This window comes from Lactuca virosa, chromosome 2 (genome assembly GCF_052849685.1).
Source record: "Lactuca virosa cultivar CGN04683 chromosome 2, Lactuca_virosa_CGN04683_v6, whole genome shotgun sequence".
Taxonomy (NCBI): domain Eukaryota; kingdom Viridiplantae; phylum Streptophyta; class Magnoliopsida; order Asterales; family Asteraceae; genus Lactuca; species Lactuca virosa.
Window position 1 is genome coordinate 309,633,731 of NC_136427.1, and position 23,638 is coordinate 309,657,368.

Below are 23,638 nucleotides of genomic sequence, written 5' to 3' on the forward strand. Positions count from 1 at the left end.
CGACGAGTAGCTGAGGGTACTCGGCGAGTAAGGTCAACATGGACTGTTGACCTTGACTGAGGACTTTGACTTTGACCAGGGGTTGACTAGTGGGTTATGGAGTACCTTATAAGGTTAAGGACTTATGAGTATATTGTGCTATGGTATTAGGTGGTGGAGCCTGTGCCAAGTGATTCGAGAGTTGGGTTTTATCTTCCGGGTCGACATTTGCGAGGTGAGTTATCCTCACTATACTAATGGGTCTAAGGCACCAAGGCCGGCCCATTGGATATGTTATCCTAGCAGTGTTAGATGTTGGGTATGAGTTAGTGTTGCATGCTAGTGGTTATGCCAGTTAGGTAGATCTGTAGGACTACCTGTGATGTTATATGATTATTGCATGCTCAGTGGTTATGTTATGTTATGTGATTGTTATATGGGATGGGTTGAGGTTGTGCTGCTCCGTGCGGTAGCCAACAAACCCTGGGAGCATTCCAGTTACGGGCTAAGGGAGACTCGTACTGTGGGCTCGGGAGCATTCTAGTTACGAGCTAAGGGAGACTCGTACTGTGGGCTCGGGAGCATTCCAGTTACGGGCTAAGGGAGACTCGTACTGTGGGCTCGGGAGCATTCCAGTTACGGGCTGAGGGAGACTCGTACAGTGGGCTCGGGGGTATTACAGTCTGTAGGGCTGTGGACCCGTTATGTGCTGTTCTGTTCAGTTTTGCTATGATATGTTATTGCTGACATGGTTATGTGGACTGTATGTGTATCGGTATTTTGGGGGTAACTCACTAAGCTTTCGGGCTTACAGTTTCAGTTTATTATTTCAGGTACATCAGGGGATCGTGGCAAGGCGAAGGCATGATCGTACAGCTCCTCCTATAATGTTTATGTTTCTGGGAATATTCTGATAGAATGTATTTTGAAAACAAAGTTGTAATGTTTTGATGAACTTGACATGTTTTGAAAGTTTAAATTTGTTCGAAATTTTTGGGTGTTACATTTACATAACTAGGATTTTATAGCATTAGAATGCTTGATTTAACCTTATTTCTTGTTCCTTGTTTGGTTGTTGGCTTAGGCTAGAATTAATTATTCAACTGTCTATCAAATTGGGCGTTATGTATGATCAACATACACAAGACGATCGTTGTGTTAATGAAGGTTTCTTGAGTTGGGTGTGTGATTGATAGAATTCTAGAAGAAGTGAGGAATTAGTAGTTACTCTTGAGAGAGTGAGTGTAAGGTGTATGCATACCCTAGTTATTTTAGGCCTAGTGGTCCAGGAATTTCGTTGCGATCCTTTGAGACAAATGCAGGTAGGTGTGGAAGGTAGTATGAGCCCGTACAACCAGAAGCACAGGACATGTTCGCGTGTCAAGGAAGTCACGGGTTCCAGTTGTGAGTAGTGGAGTAGCGGTGTGTTATGGTATAATGTGATTTTATGATGTGTTACCGGTTTATTTATAGTATGGTGGTTACGACAGGTTCCGGTTCGGGTGTTGATGGTCTGGAGAGGCCAAGGTACGCCCTGCGTACTGCGTTCTTCACTAGTACGCCCTGCGTACGCTTTGTGTACGCCCCGCATACTCGGTTAAGCCTGAAAACCACGAAACTTCTGAAGGCCATAACTTCTTCGTTATAAGCCCGATTCTGACGATCCTTGTATCCACAGAAATGTAACGAGAAACCCTACACTTATATCAACTCATACATTTCTTAAGATCTTCTGAACAAAAATCCATTTTCCACAAAAGCCCGAACTGAAACTTTACCGAAATACCCCTAGGCCCTAAAACACGAACCGAACACCCGGATCACTTCTAATACATCACCCGCACCCAAATGGTCCTAGAGCATACCTTTTAGAAAGCCCTAATCCGTATGATGATCGATCTTCGGGCCACAGCCTCAGACTAGGAATCTATTCGGAACTGGGCATTACTGTCACACCCCCAAACCAAGGATGGCGGAAACGTCCGGGGGTGGAGGACTTCATGTATAGTATCACAACAACGAGTATAATAGTGCTCAAAGTAAATACAACCATCATAAATATAATTGAAAAGGTTACATCATAGTATATGTTTACATGTTTCAAAATCAATTACATTATGATGACAAAATGAACTGTTTGACGATTTAACGTCCCATCCTCAAAATGCTGTTGGTTTCCTGTTTCACTGATTTCCTGAGAATACAAGTAGTTTTGAAAAGTGTCAACAATTAAGTTGGTGAGTTCATAAGAGTTTTGTTTGAGGAGGAAACCGTTTTCCTTGTAAAAGCGACAGAGTATGTTTCCAGAAAATCCAATATTTTCTTTATTAAGTGTGAAATGAATGCTCCTATGTTATGCGGTAATGTACCCTAGAAAGACCCATAGATTCCTTCTATAATCACCCAGCGTATATAAGTTATATAAAATTTAAGTTAAATAAACCGTTGAATATAATGGGTCTGCCCTAGGTCCACAACCAAACAAGGAACAGGAGATAAGGCGGGCCCACTAATTCTAAGTCGATTTCAATTCAATTTTATATAACTCTAACATGTACACTTAGCGATTATAGCTGAAAACTAACAATTCTAAAAGATATGTAGTTTTAATACCATAGAACTATTTTTGTGTAAGCCCGGTACTTTGTATTCGTACCCCGTTTATATGAAAACCCAGTACTTTGTAATGTACCCCTTTTTGTATAAACCCGATACTTTGTAATGTACCCCTTTTATATGAAACCGGTACTTTGTAATGTACCCCTTTTTGTATAAACCCGGTACTTTGTAATGTACCCCTTTTTGTATAAACCCGGTAATGTACCCCTTTTTGTATAAACCCGGTACTTTGTAATGTACCCCCTTTTATATGAAAACCTTTTGTAATGAGTTCGTAATGTAAATGAAACGTAAACTATACCTATTATAGTTTATCATAATGTTTTAATGTATATGCAACCTAACTATACCTATTATAGTTTAGCATATTTGTTTGTGGTGTATAAGAACCATTTTCTAGGTAAGTCGAATGTGTAGCAAAAATACAAGTATGTTTATCCTGCCTTGTTTTGTACTATTGGTAATGATGGAGGGTTCTTATAATTCAAGGAGTATTTTCTGTTATAAAATTATACCACAGCAAGAAACACATGTAAAATATGAAATCCTCAAAGATTAACACTTTGCTCAGCATGTTACAAAGTGTGATGAAAGTTATAAGCTGTTATCTAGTTTTTGACCTTTCTACACTGTTTTAGAAAAATCATAGGAAAATCATACGAAGTCGAAAACTGAATCCGTAAATTCTGAGAGTTTAGAAAATGTATCTAGTTTATTCATAATTTTTATTACGATTTTTAGAAGTCTTTAACTTGTGTTAAAATGTTCATATTCACAGACCGGTCCGAATTCGTTTCTGAAATGATAGACAATTTTGTAAAAATCACCATAAATCATAGAAAAATCGTATGGAGATGTGCAAGTAGTAATTTTAAAGGTATGAACCTGAACTATTTGCATATTAAACAGTTTTGAAAGATAATAAGGTTAAGATAGTCAAAACAGTCTGTGAATAAGACTCAACCTTTCTGATGAAAGCTGTTGTTTGAGTTTAGTTAAGTTTTTGGTGTTTTAACTTGTATTCCCCCCCTAAAACTTGAAGAAAACATGAAAATGTAGGGGTATGAACTCACCTTGAGTGATTTCAATAGATGGATGATGAAGAAAAGAAGTGTTCAACTCAAGAACACTTGGGAGATGCTTGAAAATTTGAAGATCTAACAATAATTATGACGATATTTGTGTAAGCAATCCATGATTTGGATGAAGGATAGTAGAATATCTAAGTGTAGGTGGAAGATACTTACCAAATGTGGAGGAAAAGCTCAAGACCAGCCTTTGAATCTCGAATTTTAGAGAGAGAAAGTGAAAGAGATGTGTTTGTTCTCCTTGAGAAAGAGTGAATAAAGTGGGAGGAGAGATAAGGGTTTTTCTATCCTTGTGACAAGGTACTTGGCTGGAAAGAGTGGGGAAAAAGGACAATGAAATGACCAGGTATGGTGGAATAGTAACTGGGGATGGTCTTGGAGTGGGTATGGGAGGTAACTTGTGTCTTTGCCCAAAGGGTAAGTCAACACTCCACCCATAAATCTTACCTACTAGATTTTATTCTTAGGCAAAGATTTTCCCCAAAATATAATTAAAATATGGATATTTAGGGTTTATTATGTTAAAATACAAGTTTGGGTGAAAATCCCGCGTTAAAATCACGAAAAACGAGCTTAAAACGAAGTTTGGGTCAAAAACCGACAATATGGACCGAACCTGCGAGGTTCGGCTCTAAGAGAGTGAGAACCGAGAGAAGGGAAGGAAGGAACCGAGAGGAAGAGGAGGGGACCGAAGGTGCGAGGGGGAGGGACCGAAGGTCCGAGGTCTCGGTTCGGTCTGCTGAGCTTCGGTCCGAGAGGGTGTAGTTCGCTTCTGACATTTTCACTTCTGACAAGTTCGGTTCCTAAGAGGTTCGGCTCCTTAAGAGGGTTCGACTCCTTAAGAGGGTTCGGCTCCTTAAGAGGTTCCGGCTCCTTAAGAGGGTCCGGCTCCTTAAGAGGGTTCGGCTCCTTTGGGAGAGATTTCTCATACAGAGAGAGATTTGGGAGAGATTTCACACACTTGGAGAGATTTCTCATACAGAGAGAGATTTGGGAGAGATTTCACATACTTGGAGAGATTTGCGAGAGATTTCACACGCTTGGAGAGATTTCTCATACAGAGAGAGATTTGGGAGAGATTTCACATACTTGGAGAGATTTGGGAGAGATTTCACACGCTTGGAGAGATTTCTCATATAGAGAGAGATTTAGGAGAGATTTCACACACTTGGAGAGATTTGGGAGAGATTTCACATGCTTGGAGAGATTTCTCATACAGAGAGAGATTTGGGAGAGATTTCACATATTTGGAGAGATTTGGGAGAGATTTCACACGCTTGGAGAGATTTCTCATACAGAGAGAGATTTGGGAGAGATTTCACATACTTGGAGAGATTTGGGAGAGATTTCACACGCTTGGAGAGATTTCTCATACAGAGAGAGATTTGGGAGAGATCTCATTTGCGACCTTTTTGAGTGTTTGGCTTCGGAACGCAAGGTTTGTACATCCCGTTAAGTCTCGTTATGATTGTTATATGCCCCCGAGGGTTAAGGAATAATGTTTTATCGAGTAGTTTCATCACTTGCCCTGATTAGGGTTTAGAATTTCCGAACACGTGAAAACTCTAAGTGATACTTTGTATTAAGATTTGCGAGTTGTACAATAAGAAGCATAACGGAAACCCTAATATACAAGGGTTAGATAAGTTGAGCGGTTTGACTTGTTGACTTTAGTTGACTTTGACTTGACCAAAAATTGACGGTTGTCACAATTACAGTTTGCTATAACAATACAAAGGTATGTAACCCCAATCTTATGATTTTGATTATAACCTAGTATTCTAGATGTTTCATTGTATGTTGCTTTCAATGTGTTGAGACATAGATGCAATAGGTTGCATGTACCCTTAATTGTTAAGAGTTTTTCTGCAAGTACATAATTTTCGTAACCTATAAATTCCATCAGCGGTATCCGAGCTTTGGTCTTACAATTGGTTATGCATGAGATGAATCGAAACAAAAAAAAAATTGAAAAAAAGACACACGACGCCTTTTGCGATTTTTTGTTTTTCTACTGCTTTATCTGTATAATCCGAATGTAGGTTGTGTTTTAGTGATTATCTGGTTTTTGAACTGTTAAAATCTAAACTGTAATATGCTAGATATGATTGAAACCCTGATTTGTATTTTGAGGAGATAAATAAGGAATCCTAATTTTAGTTAAAAGATAATTAAATTAAATTCTTCTTTATGGATTTTAATAATACATTTAATTAAATGATTTAATTAAAATACAAATACTAAATCCATAATTGGTTTAAAGATTAATTAATTATGTATTTAATTTAGATAATTAATATTCAAACCTTGTGATTTAAAAAAGGTTTTAAAATACACCATATACATATGTAAAATTTTTATTACTATATGTATAACAAAAGTCAGTCGAATCTCTAGTACGTCTCATTCACTGAGCCATATTACAAGAGAAGTATAAAGAAATAACATATAAAATGGCTATTGAATGGGTAACCTTTTCACCCACCGCTTCTTTGTGTGGTGGAGGGTCGTTAGCCTAACGAGGTTTGATAGGACATAATTACATTAAAAGTATAATGATATAAAGTACTAGAACATTCTTTTGACATCCCACTATAGTTACTTTAGGAAAATATGAAACTGAATGCCAATCCATGAAAATGCACATCATTTCTTTACGAGTCATTAGTGGAATGGGTGTGGTTAACCAACACACTAATGTGGGACTATAAAGATGAAATGATGAAACAACTTGTGTTTATAATTGTTGATGGAGAGTTTGTGGTTAACCGGCACATCAATGGGAGATCATAAATCAATCGAAGGTGTTTGAGTGGATTTGTATGGTTATTCACATCTTAATTATGATCCTCGGCATCCTAGTCACAATTGGTAAGGGCATAATCCAAGATTAAATATGCCATTGATGTTTCAATGAAAATCTCAAGAGTTCTAAGAGTTTATGTGATTAAAATTGGTGAGATGTTTCTACCTACTTAAAATAGTTTCATGATATAACTACAACATCCCTCTTCATATTCCGAAATGAAAATATGGATCCTAGTCTTAATTTAAAATTTTGGGTTAAAAATTAAGGATTAAAATCAACTAACATGAATTCTCTCTTTTTCACATTTTAGATGTCTAGTCAAGATAGAAGTGGTCTTCCTCATACTTTTGGAAATGTTTTTCCTATATCTTCTGGAGACTGTCTTCCACATTCAAGTCAAAGTGAAATTGTCTTCCCTTCCTTGGTTAATGATGGAACTGGACATCATCCCTCTTCAACTCTTCCACCTCTTCCTCCCGTGACTCTCTCATCATCACGTTTTCCTCTAGTTGAAAGATATGAAACTACTCAAGCCCCATTGGAATGTAAACACGAAGATGAAGACTCTGTGTGTGCACATGTTCTAAAAATGAATCATACATTGAGAAATTGGGAAGAATGGGTGTCATATTCCCGAAAGAGAAAACTAATGATTTGGTTCTTTTGTCGCTTCCAAAGTCATATGGTCAGTTCGTTAAGAACTTTCATATGAGGAATCTCTACGTAACCCTAACTGATCTGACCTATATGTTGATAACTGCTAAAACAGAAATGCTTGAGAGTACAACTGACGCAAAAATGCTTAAGAGATCTAATCCCACGAGTTCCATGGACATTGACAGTGATGATATTGGTGATAAAGAAAATATCTCTTCCCAATCGAAATGGATCGGCCATGGTCAAACCATTTGATCATATGGTAAAGAGAAAGACTCATTCTAAGATCATTCCATATGTTGATGTGACAACAAGGAAAATATGTTGCCAACCTCTTTTAGGAGCTAACACTGTCAACAACACGTAATTGGACCACTCTGTAACCATTCGATATATATGAATAAATATAATCATTTTTGTCCTTATTTACGTCGACTAATGGGCTCAAAATATAAGTGCATGAAAAATCGTGTCATCTTATGAGCATGTTAACATTTTTAAAACGTACGCGTTACCGAAATCCCAAAAATATAAACGTCATGAAAATTCGAGGTGGCACGAAAGAGATATTATTTTTATAGTAAATAAAAGTCTACCGTGCACAAAAAGTTACAACATCAAAAACTACGAGGAGAACGGTTGAATTTTAGCAGAAGTCACAAAGAGGAGAACCGTAGTACTACTTAAAGTAGGAATTTTGAAGCAAAGAACGTCTAAATCGGGATCCGCATGAGATAGTTATGATTTTTTTATAAAATCATAACGGTTATAAAATATACGCTAAAAACAAAAGTTAGAATTAGCCAAAATGACCCAAAGGAGAGTTGTAGTGCATGTCGAGACCTACACGTATATATAAGAATTGTGGAAAACGGAGTTCACATGTGAGACATACAAATTTTCAGAGTTTAAAAATCATCCACGTGCAGTGCACGACGTGCATTCTGACACCTTGATCCGGCAGGATACGGATGCCATGGCACCATGAAAGGGAGACACGTGTCAGCTCCCTGGTGGTTCATGTGCAACTTGCGCGGTGCGTATTGCGCGACGTTCTCTCCAAAACCCCTATAAATAGCAAGCTTCAAAAGATCATTTCACACACCTACAAAAATCACCATTCTCTCTCTCTCTCTCTCTCTCTCGATTCTTCTATTGATACCATCCAAGTGATCCTCGAGTTTCGGGCTTTTCAACTCTACCCTACACAACTATTTTCATAATTTTTACTAACTGTATAACATTAGTTATATAATTTTGCTTAGTATATTAGGATATTATGCATGGTAGATACCCTGTCCAACTTTTATGGATAATATTATGCCTAAATGTTACGCTGACTCAAACACTCAGAAATTATGCATACCCAATCGTTATGCTGATAAAACATTTAAGGAAACATTTTACCTAGCTGTTATGCTAGCCAACCTATAGCCACTATTTGGATAACTTTGTACCTAGTGGTTACACTACCCAAATACCTGGCTAAACTGAATACTATAACTTATATATATATATATATATATATATATATATATATATATATATATATATAGGATTAATGTATATATGTATAATAAGTATAAGTATCTCGTATAAATACAACAAAGAACAACAACATGGTCGACCAGTGGAGGCTGCACACAAACAAGTGTTAGATGAGACACAATTCATATCCTAGCTAAATTACCTTTAGCTAGCCTCGACCTATAATCGTTAAATCTTAATTGAGTGGGAAAGATATGCATAGATCTATATGGGATTGACACTCCCACCTGTAGTTGCTAGCTACAACTTGACGGCAAGTCGAAGCAGGCATAACTTTCTGAACTATTTTCAATGTCTGATGAAGCGTCGTGGTTTTCGGGGATTATTCTACACAGTCATAGCTCGATTATAAGAACTCATCGTAATATTTCTAAACATAAACTACTACTCTTTAAGGGACGCCTTGAAAGGAGTAGTAGCATACGTAAAGTAAAAAGAGTAAAAGAATTCTAGGATGGTATTTCTCTAGTGACAATAAGAAACCCATTATATAGGGTTCTAAGGAATAAAACACAAGAAAATAGGAAATCATAACATACATTTTTCCTATTTATAAACAAAGATCCAGATCTCAACTATAGGTGCTAAACTATTCAAACTACTACTAGGATAACCCTAAGAAAACAGTTTGGCATACACAAATCCACTAACACAAGTTTAGGAATATAATAACGTTGACATAACAAACTCTACAAAGTATTTTAATGTATACAAAACCTGTGAACTCACCAACATTATGTTGACCTTTTAAACCACATGTATTCCTAGGAAACCGATGAAAACAAAATATCTTACAACAGTGGCTAAAGAGGTGATTAGCAGTCTACCGAGAATCATAGTTACCAAGATAAATCACTATGTAATAAATTCATAAATGGAAGTGATATTTATGTAATTAACTTATGTATAAATTCAAGTGAAATCTATATCTGTGAACCAACATCCTAATGTCGTGCCGTACAACGTTTCTGCCACTGGCCGAGGGTATGACAGTTGATCGCAATGAGTCCATTTGTTTCTACTACCAAATTAAGGGACATTGGAAGCGAGGCTGCCCAAAATATATAAAGCATCTTAAATATGGTAAAGTCAAGTCGTGTGACTCTACTTCAGGTACATCCTTTATCTATCTCCATTATTTTAATAAGTTCCTATTCATATACTATTAATATATGATGTGATGATCCCATTTTAATGTTATTGCAGGATCTAAAGGAAATAAGGAAGCTTCAGCAAAGTAAGCTAAATCTAATCATAGGAAATAGACTTTTGTCGCATGGCTCGATTGTCAGAATTTTGAGCTACTACTAAGGAGTTAAAATAATTTTAATAGTTTGATATTACTCTGCGGAGATGTCTAGAAACATAGTTTCTCATTTTATGCATCGTAAGGATAAGTTCCAATTTTCTTTTTTATCAATAAAAGTGAAGCTTTGGTTTATGAAGTTGTCTTATTTTATATTCCTTGGGATGACATCAATGAGTGTGTCAATTATGTTTCAAATAATTGCAATATTAATGATGGGTATTGATTTGTAACATCCAAAATTTCGAACCAATTTAAAATTTTTTAATACATTTAAAAACCATTAAATGATTACAATTTGTTTTCAAAATAGTTTAAACATCAGAGTATCCCCAGAACTATATCACATAAATCATAAAACATGAGGAGCGGTACGATCACGCCTTCGTCTTGCCACGATCTCCTGAAGTACCTGAAACATAACACTACAACTGTAAGCCCGAAAGCTTAGTGAGTTACCCCCAAAATACCAACCACATATAATCATACTCATATCATATCACAATACAGAAAAGCCATGCATATCGAGTCTACAGCGTGACTGGTCCGCCCGCACCGGGCCTTCAGTCTACCTGGTCCACTCTCCGAGTCTAACCATGTATATCGAGTCTACAGTGTGATTGGTCCGCCCGCACCGGGCCTTCAATCCACCTGGTCCACTCTCTGAGTCTACAGTATGACTGGTCCGCCCGCACCGGGCCTTCAGCCGGCCTGGTCCACTCTATGAGCCTCGGCACGTCTGGACCGCCCTCTCAGGGCCTTCAGCCTATCCGGACCGCTCGCTGGGCCTTCGGTCTTTCCGGTCCGCCCTGGGTATGTTGGCCCACAGCACAAAGCAGGACCCGCCTCAACCCAACCCCAGTCAAACAACCACGTGCACATAAACAGTTAACCACATAACAATCCTCAGTCAAACAAACGTATCTATCAGATCATGCAGCATAACAACATCCTAACCAGGATACCGACCTAACCGGTCACTAACATAACATTGCCCCACATACCAGGACACCGACCTTAACCAGGTCACTAACATAACACCATCCTAAAACCAGGATGCAGATCTAACAACTCAAAACATATCAAACAAATACCCGGATTCCCATCCGATAAAGGACCGGCCTTGGTGCCGTAGACCATGTTGATATAGTGATGATAACTCACCTCGCAACTGCCGAACCGAACCACGAAAGCACTGGCCCGAAGCACTGCTCCAAACTCCAACACCTGATGCCATCAATGGATCACAACATAAATATCCAAAGTACCATAACACCCCTGACGGTCAAACAGGTCAAAGACCAAGTCCTTGTCAAAGTCAACCTTCCTGATTGACTGTACTCGCCGAGTCAAACCGTCGACTCGTCGAGTTCTTATACTCAGAAAACTCTCATAACACGACTCAACTCGCCGATTCGCCCCAAGACTCGTCGAGTTCAACGATCTCTGAATTCCATCCTGTCCAACTCACTGAGTCGCCAACCGACTCACTGATCCGAAGATTAACCAAAAGAGGTTGGGGTTCTGCGACCTGACTCGCCGAGTCCAAGAACAGACTCGCCGAGTCCAAGGCAATCTTCAACAGACTCTCCGAGTTGTTCTTCCACTCGTCGAGTCCAAGCTCATCATCATATGACTCGCCGAGTGCACCCATGCGACTCGCCGAGTCACTACGCGAGTCAATGCCTGAAACCCTAGCCCAAATCGCCGAGTCATCTCCCAGACTCACCGAGTTGATACGGGTATTCCCATACTCGAAAGATACAGAGCTACTCCTTTGCTCCAAACAATAAATCTGGGTCCCTAGAGTGCCTTAGCAACATAAAGTTGCTACCTTTACGTGCTTCATGTCCCATAATTCCAAAAACCAAGCTATAAAGGAACTTAACTCATGGGGAATGGCTTTTGCATAGCAATTAGAAGGGCTTTCTGCATATTTGATCCAAATAGAACTCAGATCTGGAGTTTCAGCTCCAGATCTAACCCATGCACCAAGATCTCATCATATCATCTCCAAACAAACCCTAAAACTCTATGAAAGATGGATCTAGAAAGGAGAAGGCCAAGGATAACGATTCGTTACCTCCAAAACAACCTCCCACTGAAGAATAAGCCGAATCTCCACAAGTCTCCTTGATCCAAGCTCCTTGATCTTCAAGATCTCTTCACAAAATCACTTATCTAAGCTCCAAATTGCTTCCAAGGATTCTCACTCACGACTTTAGGGTTCTGGATCTCACAGGGTAGCGAGAGGGCCGAGGGGAGGATATAATGTTCTTTATATAGGGTGCAAACCCTAAGATTAGGGTTTTCCTCTTTCAGCACTGACTCGTCGAGTCCAGCCGCCGACTCAGCGAGTCAGGCCACTTATCACGTGCTCTTCACACGCCCCAACTCGACGAGTCATAGCTCCAACTCGCCGAGTCCATCCTTCTAATTACACTTTACATCCCTGAACTCTTGCTTCTGAACTTGGGGTGTTACATGATTCTTATGATATCGCGCTTGTGGTACTGTCAGATTTGACCAAGTGAAAGGAAATCTCATCACCAGGTTTCAATTAGATAGAAACTTGAAGTCATAAAATTCAATTGCATGATGCATGAGAATCTTGATCATTGGAAAATTATGACTAAATCATTGTTCACATGTTTATGTGAGGAAAGTGAAGGATTGATGACATCTATTCTTCAAACTATGGTTGGCTTGAGGCGTTCCTACTCTATGTTGTAGGCCAAGATACCTGAGAGGTCCAGTTGATATTGTAGGCCCAAGTAGAATGGTTTAGCCCCATGTTGTAGGCTCAGGATAGATGTTTAGTTATATGTTTTAGGCTCATGAGAGCAGTCTATGTGTACTTAGGCCTTGCGAAACGTTCCGCTCAGACTGAAGGCTCATGTGTGCATGCATTGTATGTGTATGGTTGTGGGGTATTTTGGGGAAGTCACTAAGATTTGGCTTACAATTGTGGATTTAAATGTTTCAGCTACTTCAGAGGATTTGGGGAAGTCGAAGGCTTGACTGTACACCTCATCTAGTGGTTGATATGTTTTTGAGAGATACTATGTTTGATACTTTGATTTTATGATGTGGTTGTGAAACAATATTTTATTGACTTATGTTTTATGGAAAAATGGTTTATTTCTTTTTTAAAAATGAAAATTTTTATTATGGTTTTTTGGACGTTACACATATCATCAAACACATATAACAAATATGGATATTTTGGGAACCACCTTCCTGTCCAAGCTCCGACTGACTATACACATTGCATCTTCCATGTTAAAATAAAAGTCAAGTCAGAGATCCATGTTCACGATCCTAGGCCAACAATCAAACAAGAACCTGAAAAGGAACCGAGTTCATGTATCCAACCCAACTATTTTCTTGAATTCTTTTTGAAAACGTTTGTGAAAATTCTCGGATCCTAGTTTGAGTTTGGATTAATAAGAGTGCTCATCCAAATTCCTCAAACCAAGGCTCTGATACCAACTTGTAACGCCCTATTTTTCACAACAAAAATTTTAATTGTAATATCATAAAAGAACCATTTATTAAGTAATATCATAAAAGCCATTTATTCCAAAGGTTTACATTCCAAAATCAGAGTATGATCATAAGCGCAAAATCACAAATGATGGAAGTTGTCGATGTATGCATAGTCACGCCTTCGACTTCCCACAATCACCTAAAGTACATCAAACATTTAATCCACAACTATAACCCAAAGCTTACTGAGTTCCCATAAAATAAAACACACCACAATATACATACAAGCATACACATAATGGCCTTCAGTTCATGACTGGTCCGCCACTCTCGCCTTCACCATACAATTGGTCTGCACCTGGCCTTCAACACATCATTGGTCCGCCTGGGTATCTTGGCCTACCACACAAAGAAGGTCCGCCACAACCCACCACAATACATGTCGACATATATAACAAATAGAAAAACAAACAATCCAACAATACAAGCAACTATCTACACTAGTCTACATGTCTAACAACCCACTACAACATACAAGGTCGCTTACATCACACTACACCATAACTGACAAATCACCAAATGAATACATAGTTGTATATGATTGGACGCGGGATAGACAGTCGAACATGTGATCCTACTCTAAATCCATAACTAAAGAAGGAACATGCAAGACAACCTAGATCAAAAGTGATCAGGCTATCCTACATGACTACATGCAACCCCTACGATACTCAATTCGACAACCACCGACCTACTGATACTCTAGCCAACATACCACTGCTCCCTTATATCCTACCATGTAAGGATATACATCGTAACACACAATACAATAAGGAAACTCACCTGAATCGTAGAACCAGAGAAGCACAATAACACTCTCAACTCCTCGCACTGATCAGACCCATCAACCGACTGTTATTGAACAAAGATCAACCTCAATCAACAACCTAAATCCTTCAAGTTAGACCAAGGTCAAACTGGTCAAAATTCATCGGTCAATGGTCAACAAAAGCCAATGGTCAACCAATCATTGGCCACTACATCGTGGCAAGCCCTTGGTCGTGTAGTGGCCAAGTCTGGATAAAATAGTCGCGTTGAAAAATGCCACCATGTCATGGCAAGCCCTTGGACACACTGTGGTTTCGGAAAAGATGCCATTTCTTCATTAAGAGTTTATCCTTTCAGATTAAGACTCATAACTTAAGATCTGGTTCTTCTCATTGACTTCATGAATAAAGTTTCCAACTTTATCCAATAAGACATCACCACTAAGCAAGATCTTAAACCTTAAGTCCATTAAGATTTCTAAAGGCTAAGACTTGTGCATGGGTTCAAGAGAACCCAAGTAAGGACCTTTTTCTCACTAAACAGAAATCTAAGAGCCTACAAAGTGCCATAACAAGCTATGGAATTCCTCCAATCCAAGAACATCCATAAAAGGGGCAAAAACCAACCACAATGAGCTTAAACTTGCATATAGATGAACCAAGGTCAAGGTAGCTCCTTTCTTCCTTGCACCAAAGTGGAGCCTCTTATTCTTCAAGGTTCACAAAAACCAAAAAGAACAAGCTCTCAATCAATCAAACAAGCTCACAATCATGCATGGAGGCTAGGGTTTCGAGTTGGGAAGGTGGAGGTTGAATAGGATGCCCTAATCCATGAGATAATGTCTTTAACTATGGAATAAACCCTAAAATATTGGGCTTGGTCTACAACAACGACCAACTTGTGGCTACCATCTCATCATGCCGTGGTGACCGGCCATACACATTCTTCATTTAGTGTCATGGCCACTTCGTGGTCATCAACCCACCACATATTTGACTGATTAAAACGGGAAAACGTGTGTTACAACTCGCCCCTAATCCGAATTAAGCCTAACTTCACTCTAGCCAAAGCTCTTAGCATCTAGCCCAAGAATTTTATTCCTTAAGGTCTAAACTAAATCCTTTGAGACCCGAGGCCTTTACTTGGTCAATTACCGCCCAAGCCTTTAATTAAAGATTACCTCGAATAGAATGTTACATTTACATGATCCCACATCGTCTGGGAAAGAAAACTAAACGTTCCTTACAAGGATTGTGGATACCTTTCCTGTCACAACACATTTTAAAGTCGTAAGGGCAACAGATCCCATAAGAACTCTGAAGTTAAGCATGCCCTGACGAGAGTAATTCAGCGATATGTGACCCCTTAGGAAGTTTTCGTGCTGGGAGCCCAAAATGGACAATATTGTGATACGTGTTAGAGGGTAAGTTACAAATGGTACCAGAGTTAAGGCACATGTGGATGTGTTCGATGGGGACGTGGAACCATATAATGGGGGTGAAAGTGGGTTGCACCTAATCCCACATCGGCTGGGAAGGAGAACTAAACATTCCTTACAAGGGGTGTAGATATCTTCCTTGTCACAATTCGTTTTAAAGTCGTGGTGACAACAGAACACATAAGAACTCTACAGCTAAGCGTGCCCGGACGAGAGTAATTCAGGGATGGGTGACCCCTGGGAAGTTTTCGTACCGGGAGCCCAAAACGAACAATATTGTGATACGTGCTAAAGGGGGATGTTACATGACAAAGCAAAACACGCTACACAACATGCAGATGACATTGAGATGAAAGCACATCATATGACGGAAATGAAAGCGAAGTTCAATGAGCACAGTTTACTACAAAAAGAAAAAAAGTTGAAACGTGAGCGCTTGGATTTCCTTTGTAGGCAACCACAAGAGGAGAAGGAGCAAAGCGGGTGAGAAGACATTGATGAGTTATGAGCATTACATCATTCCTATGGTGTACATGCAACCCTAATTGCTTTGATCTAGATTTTCTACTATGAACACAACAACATTGAATACCAAAGCATAAACCCTAGATATAACATGATATCATCGAAATTGACATAAGATTAGGGTTAGAAAGTTTACCTTGATTGTTATGTAGCAATAACAATCACAATCCTTCTTGATATTGACTTCTGAAAGCTTAGTGCCTCAAGTGTTGCACCTCTAATGGAGTCACAAACACCACTAGCAACAAGATGACTTAGGAGAGGAAGGAGGAGCACCAAAAATCGTTCAAGATCTTCTAGGGAAAGCTTAGCCACATATTTGGGAGCCCTAGGGGTCTTTATATACTTTTGTGGGCTGCTAGGGTTTTAGGTGAAACCCTAATTCTCTGCTTAGGCCTTAAGCAACCCATGGAGTCCCTCTAGAAAGCCCTTGGACGATTTCCTTATGGGCTTCCCATAGAATTCGTCCAACCTATATTCCAAGGTGATCCATCAGCCCAAATGCAATTATCTTATAATTACAGTTCCAGTCCCCTAAGTTTAATTAATCTCTTTTAGCCACAAAATTAATTCTTAATTAATTCTTGACTAATATTAATTAAACAATATGATTTCTCTTTTAATATTATTCATACAATATATTAATAAATCATAATTAATTCTCTTTCTCCATAATGCATACTATCAGTTGCTATGGTGAAGGCAACCCAAAAGGACCATGCTCATAATCGGGTCAAGTACATACCAAAATAGTTATGAGCTTAGACACCTAATCCAACAGACATGACGAACCAGTTGACAAATTCTTCAGGATAACAAGGAAGGTTTGTGCCCCGACATTTGAAAGTTCTACGAGCGATGAAGGAGAAGATTATGGCCTTTTTTGGGCAATTAGGACTATGATTATGTTTTGTTTAATTTAAAAATTATCGTATTTTTTGTAATTTTTTTTAGTTTTTTAATGTTATGTTTTTTAGTTTGTAACTGTTATGTTTTATTTAACTACTAGGTTATAACCCGTGGAAACCACGGTTGATAAATTAAAATAACATAGATCGAAAAAAACTACCGTAAGTTCTTTTTCCAATAAATAGTACCAAACACCAATTGAAACAATTTTTGTTGAATTTTATTTTTCAGAAAAAAATTGAAAGTTTCAATGGTTAAATCATAAAAATAAAAAAAATTAAGTAATTAACCGAACAAATTCCAAGCTATAGTGTTTTTATGAAATCCAAATTTTTATGTAGTGGTTTTCATGAAAGATAAAAACAAACTCTAAGTGGTTAAACCGGAAGAAAATTGATTAATTAAGTAAATTGAAAGAAAAAAAAATACAGTGCATTCATGGAATTTGCCCTAAAATAAATGACAAAAAATAGCTCGCTACTAAACTTAAACTCAATTTTTCACATTTTGGAAATGTTTCTTCAATAGCAAGTTAGCAACATGCATCTGTCTACTACTCCACAAAAGATACATGCCTAAAAACTCAAATTTTTATTTATTTCATAAACAAAATATTAGTTGGTTTAATCTTAGTACCAATGGATATCATGCTAAGAGCAATATAATGACATAGAAAATGTAGCTATTATTTAATAAAAAAATGCCTTGACATTTCTCTGATTATATATCAAAATGGACCAACTTAATCTGGTATGCAATTATCAACTATGCAAAAAATATTTGGAATGTTTCTTACGACATTATTAGATCTCATATTTTTGCATTTGACCCTTCGAAAATAACATTAATTTTGTTAAAGTATTTTTGTGATAATAATTTGTTTTAGTTGGACATCATTGTTGATAAATAAGTACAAAAGTCTTTAAAAAAAATACAAAAAATTTACAACATTTACAAGTTGTAATAAAAAAATTGCAATGTTTTGGGCCTAAAGATGACACATACAGAATGTTTAAGTACAGTAAAGAAATTTCTTTGCCAAACTCAACTTTACAACCATAGAAACTCCATACCTTTACTTCCACGAATTTGGCATGTTCCCATCGCTTTAGAATGCTAACTCTTAGCATGGCTAAAATTCCTAATCCATGGGATTACTTGAATGTTTGTTCTTTATAGCAATATTTGAAAACAACAAAGCAATTTAAACCTTGAGGAAGAACTCATGTAAAAACTAATGTCATCAAAATATTGTTATCAGACATCATACATAAAAACCCATACCTTAAAATGGGATCTAGAAAAATAAAAATCCTAAATGAATTCAAAATAAAATCCTTTATGAAATCTTTGGGTGTAATCACTCTGTTTTTCGTACATAAAAACATAAATATCATAAATACGGAACTAAAAAATCTAGAACCAAAAACAAAACAAAAGGTATACTTCACATGGGGAGATTAATATTCTTCACAGACACAAATGGTGTGGAGAGAATTTGAGCCCACGGGAGAGAAACTTAAATGCATTTGTAGACTCTTAGTGACTTGTTGATGTAATCTTCGTATAAACAACGAAGAATATCATTTGTTGCACAATCAAGCCCTTTTGAATAATGAAAGTTCAATTAAAAAAACGAAGTAACCAAAGAGTACAAGCCCACAAGCAAGAAAGATAAACTGATCTTTTGTTGGTAATCATCACTAATACCAAAGAGCCGTTAAATATTTAAGACTTTCTTGCTTCCATAAGATTCGGCAAACTAAACCATCATCTCTATCACATTAACAACTCCCCCTGAAACAATTGGAATACATATAAGCACAACTGCACCAAGAAAGAAAAGGTAAAGGAATAAGTAAGAAATCATAATTGAATCATCTTGAAAATATTTTATAATCGTCAATTAATACTAATAGCTAAAAACAAACAAAAAACAATAATCAAAATGATTTATTTAAAGAACGAACTTATTTTTTTCTTCAAAATGTACAATGATTCCACTGTCATCTATAAAGATATTAAGACGTAGCCACTTACAAGTAAGGTGGGTCCTAGGACCCACCTAATTTATTAATTTTATATTGTATTTGTATAGAAAAAAAATAGGAACTATCTTCAAAAAAAATTAGGACCTATCTAAAATTATTTGACAAAATAAGAAAACAAAAAAATAAAAAAAATAATGGAGGACTTATACTTAAATTTCACAGCAAATGGATAATACTTTCAAAACCTATCATACATCGGAGATAATGAAAGAGTTGAAATTGTTTGATGTTATAAAAATAAATTATGAATGGTTATTAGGAAATTTAAAAAACAACATACCTTCTCTCATATTGTTGGTCGTACAAAGTGGTTGTTGCAAATGAACTTCAACATTATATATGACAGATCGGGTCGGGTCGAACCAATAAAAAGCGATCGGTTTGTAAAAACTTGAGTTCAACCGGACCGATAGAATTGTTAAAAACTGGTAAAATCAGTCTACTTAACCCTAAAACTTGATTTTTGTAATAAAAAAAAACAACTACTTTGCACTATCGAGTCTCTCTCTTTTTTTTTTTAAAGTTCATTTGCAACAACCACTTTGTACGACCAACAATATGAGAGAAGGTATGTTGTTTTTTAAATTTCCTAATAACCATTCATAATTTATTTTTATAACATCAAACAACTTCAACTCTTTCATTATCTCCGATGTATGATAGGTTTTGATAGTATTAACCATTTGCTGTGAAATTTAAGTATAAGTCCTCCATTATTTTTTTATTTTTTTGTTTTCTTATTTTGTCAAATAGTTTTAGATAGGTCCTAATTTTTTTTGAAGATAGTTCCTATTTTTTTTCTATACAAATACAATATAAAATTAATAAATTAGGTGGGTCCTAGGACCCACCTAAGTGGCTACGCCCTTGATCTACAAGGGTTAACTTTTGCAAAAAAGAATAAAACAGAGGTACCTGAGTGAGAAAACGAAGAAGATCATGGTGATGTGCATACCCTCTCAAAGTTTAACCAACAAAAACCCACAAAAATTGAAATCATGGTGTGTATCTACGTCAACAGATAACATGCTAAGAATAATATAAAGAAATTGAACACAAACACACACATTGTACCGTGTAACAGTGCTTGATAGGAAAAAGAACTTCTCATGTGCATTTTATCAAACACATAGAGTGCAACATCAAATTAAATTTACCATCACCAAAATCATGTACAAATGGTTTCTGAATATCATTAAATCATGAAAATCAAATACCATACACATCCACGTAGTAATGAATGATTATCAAAAAATCAAAAACAGAAAATATAATATGAGAATGACAGCTTAAAGAAGGAACCTTGATGAACAACAAATTGAAGATGAAAAGCAATGGTAGACCGATAGAAACACCAAAATCGTGACAATTTGAGGCAAAATAACAATCCTATTTTAAAGGCAAAATAACTGATTAACTCTAATACATAGAAATGAATTTGAATATGGAATCCAATTTCTTCCATGAATATTGGGATTTTACTTATCAATCGAAAGATAATCAACGACCTAATTAATGATATAGCGCCTTAAGATGGAAACTAATACTATAAGTATCAATTTACTTAAACAAAAATTCAAATTTGGGAGACCTATAGCTGATTTAACGGGCTGTTAAAGATGAATGCAATCTTTGTGAAGTAATTTGAAGGGTATAACAAATTCGTTATTTATTGTTATTGAATTTACTATAAGATAAATTGTTTTGAAATTATACCTCCTGGTTTGCAGGGACGATTAGATATTTTGTATACCAAAAATTAGGATTTGAAAGAGAAAATATATTATGATGTATGAGAAAATGACACGTGGCTAACAGGCTTATAGTGGTGACACATGATATAAAAACACTCTTTTATTAGAAGAGAGAGATTATGTTTTATAAAAATATATTTGTTTTTATAATTGTAAAAAAATAAAAATCCTAAAAAAATATGACAAAAAAAATTAATGAGTGTTATAATAGAATGATCTTCCTCCAACAACAACAATATGATAATACAATGGATAATATTAGTAAAGACGCCAGTCATCATGTCTATCTTTTTAGAGGATGCGGGAGGGAAATTAGCTTTTTTAGTAAGCCCTATAGCTAGTAAGGATGGAAGCCGGACATACTTTCTTATATATATATATATGATATATTATAGAAGAGAAATTAAATATCAAATGCAATATGGAATGACAAATGGATTAAATGATTATTAATTTTATTAAATTTATACTTAAATGTGACACATGCATCAGTAGCAGCATGTAGCCATGTAGCCATGTAGGGCTTCATTTAGTTATGGGCTTTGTAGAAAACCCGGGACTCTTTTTCCAACTCCTGGCTTCAACCCTCTTTCTCTGCAGGGTTTCTGTCCTCAATCTTTTACCTCCCTATCTAACAACGGCACCTTCTCGCTTTCTTGTTGGTTTTCCCTACAAAAATGGTGTGCAAAAGGCAGATATTAGCTCGCAAACGATTCAAGGAAGAGCACCCGGAACTGTTTCCTAAACCCCAGCCCACACAGCCACAGGATCCGAATAAGAAGAAGAAAAAGAAGAAGAGTAATTTCAAGCTCAAGAAATCAGATTCCACTGACCCGAGCAAATCCAGGAGACCTGCATACAAAAAACACCCTCTCAGAGTGCCCGGAATGAGACCCGGTGATAGCTGTTTCATCTGTAAAGCTGATAATCATATTGCCAAAAATTGCCCGGAGAAAGATCAATGGGAAAAACACAAGGTAGGTTTTGTCTATTTCCTTTTCAAGTTAATGTTAATTTGCATTTCGTAGCTTTTTGTTATCAAATGATTGCCTAAAATATGATAAGTTAAAGTTAGGGTTTATATCGATCGGAATGACAGTTCTACTTGGAACCTATAATAGTTATTACCCGATTCTCCAAATTTGATTATTTCAACCCTAATCATAATTACTTATACTCAAACACTCAGAAGCTGATTACTATAACTTAGATAACTTTACGTTTACAGCTAGATTATAATTATAATTTTAAGTCCTAATCATAATTACATATAATGTGTTTGCAGATATGTTTGTTATGTCGGCAACGTGGCCACAGTCTCAAGAACTGCCCCAAGAAAAGTGGAGAGGATGTTGATGACAAGTTATGTTATAATTGTGGAGACTTTGGACATTCTTTGGCTCTATGTCCTCAACCACTTCAAGATGGTAATCTAAGCATATTTTCCTCTTTGATTGATGTTATATTAATTTGAATTTATGATTATTGAGGGGGTGTTTGAATGTGCTTTTGGATTGATTATTGTAACGTCAATTCTGAGGGTTTTTTTTTTGAGATCAATGTGAAATTACCTAACTATCCCTAGCTTTGTGATGCAGGGGGAACAAAATATGCATCATGCTTTATATGTAAAGAACGAGGACATTTGAGTAAGGATTGTCCTAAAAACGCTCATGGAATATATCCGAAGGTGCATTTTTATGTTATCAATAAGTTATGTTCTTGACATTTTATTTTTTTATTTATATGAAACATTGTTGCTGTTGTTGTAGGGAGGTTGTTGCAAAGTATGTGGGGGTGTGACACATTTGGCTAAAGATTGTCCAAACAAAAGCAATAGAAGTGATTCTGCCAAAAGATGTAAGAATTCTTCACTGACTGACTGTTTAATTGACAACTTTTATTATAAATTTATATTTGTGCATTGATGCACTAGAAAGAAATGAAAGTAGGATGCTATAATAAACAAACAAATGAAAGTATGTTGCTATTTTTTTTTGCATTTAGTTCATATTTACAATTTTGAGTATTTGTTTTTGTGGATCTTAGCAACTGGGATAGGAGCAGTTGCAAGAGGGCAGGTGACCAAATTTGCAAGTGGTGATGATCTTGAGGATGATTTCAGCATGATTGAAGATGATAAAGAGAAGAAGACTTTTGAGCCCAAAGCTGATATTGTTTCTAACGAATCCAAACCAAAGAAGAAACAAGGAACAAAAGTGGTAAACTTTGTGGGTTAAAGATTGATTAAACCTTCAATCCTTTGTGGATGCAGTTTTGAACTCTTTAGATATGTTTATTTTATGAATTAGTGAGAGTGTAAAATTAATATCAAGATTCAAGAGGTAGTATATGGTTTCCTAACATGATGTTGCAAACCTGATTTGAAAATGGGTATTTTGGACTTTGTGTTTTGATATTCAGTAGAGCAGCCTCAAATATACGCAAGTAGTTTTACATCTATATTTATATTGATAATCGGTTTTCTTATAGCAACTTTCCACCCACATCTTAAAATTTGATTATTTTAATGCTAAATATATATATATATAAAAATTAGATTTAAAAATCATTTCGTTTACTGTCACCGTCTATTTCGTGAACATTTATTTTTCATGTCAATGGTCTAGTTAGAAAA

The 23,638-nt window shown here is 36.5% G+C and overlaps 1 protein-coding gene across 1 annotated transcript; it reads left to right on the forward strand.

Moving 5' to 3' along the window:
• The first annotated feature begins 21,519 nt into the window (after positions 1-21,519).
• On the forward strand, positions 21,520-23,419 carry LOC145161641 (VASCULAR-RELATED NAC-DOMAIN 6). The gene is made up of 5 exons (XM_079081207.1): positions 21,520-21,977; positions 22,286-22,427; positions 22,599-22,690; positions 22,773-22,860; positions 23,050-23,419. Exons 1-5 carry the CDS (start codon positions 21,678-21,680, stop codon positions 23,238-23,240), a joined length of 813 nt encoding a protein of 270 aa, XP_078937333.1. The 5' UTR covers positions 21,520-21,677; the 3' UTR covers positions 23,241-23,419.
• Positions 23,420-23,638: the final 219 nt, after the last annotated feature.

Bases quoted from the DNA above. Each gene is read 5' to 3' on its own strand.
- LOC145161641 (XM_079081207.1), top strand. From the start codon at position 21,678: ATGGTGTGCAAAAGGCAGATATTAGCTCGCAAACGATTCAAGGAAGAG. The intron at 22,428-22,598 runs GTAATCTAAGCA...TTTGTGATGCAG, and splicing joins TCCTCAACCACTTCAAGATG to GGGGAACAAAATATGCATCA. The intron at 22,861-23,049 runs GTAAGAATTCTT...TGTGGATCTTAG, and splicing joins AAGTGATTCTGCCAAAAGAT to CAACTGGGATAGGAGCAGTT.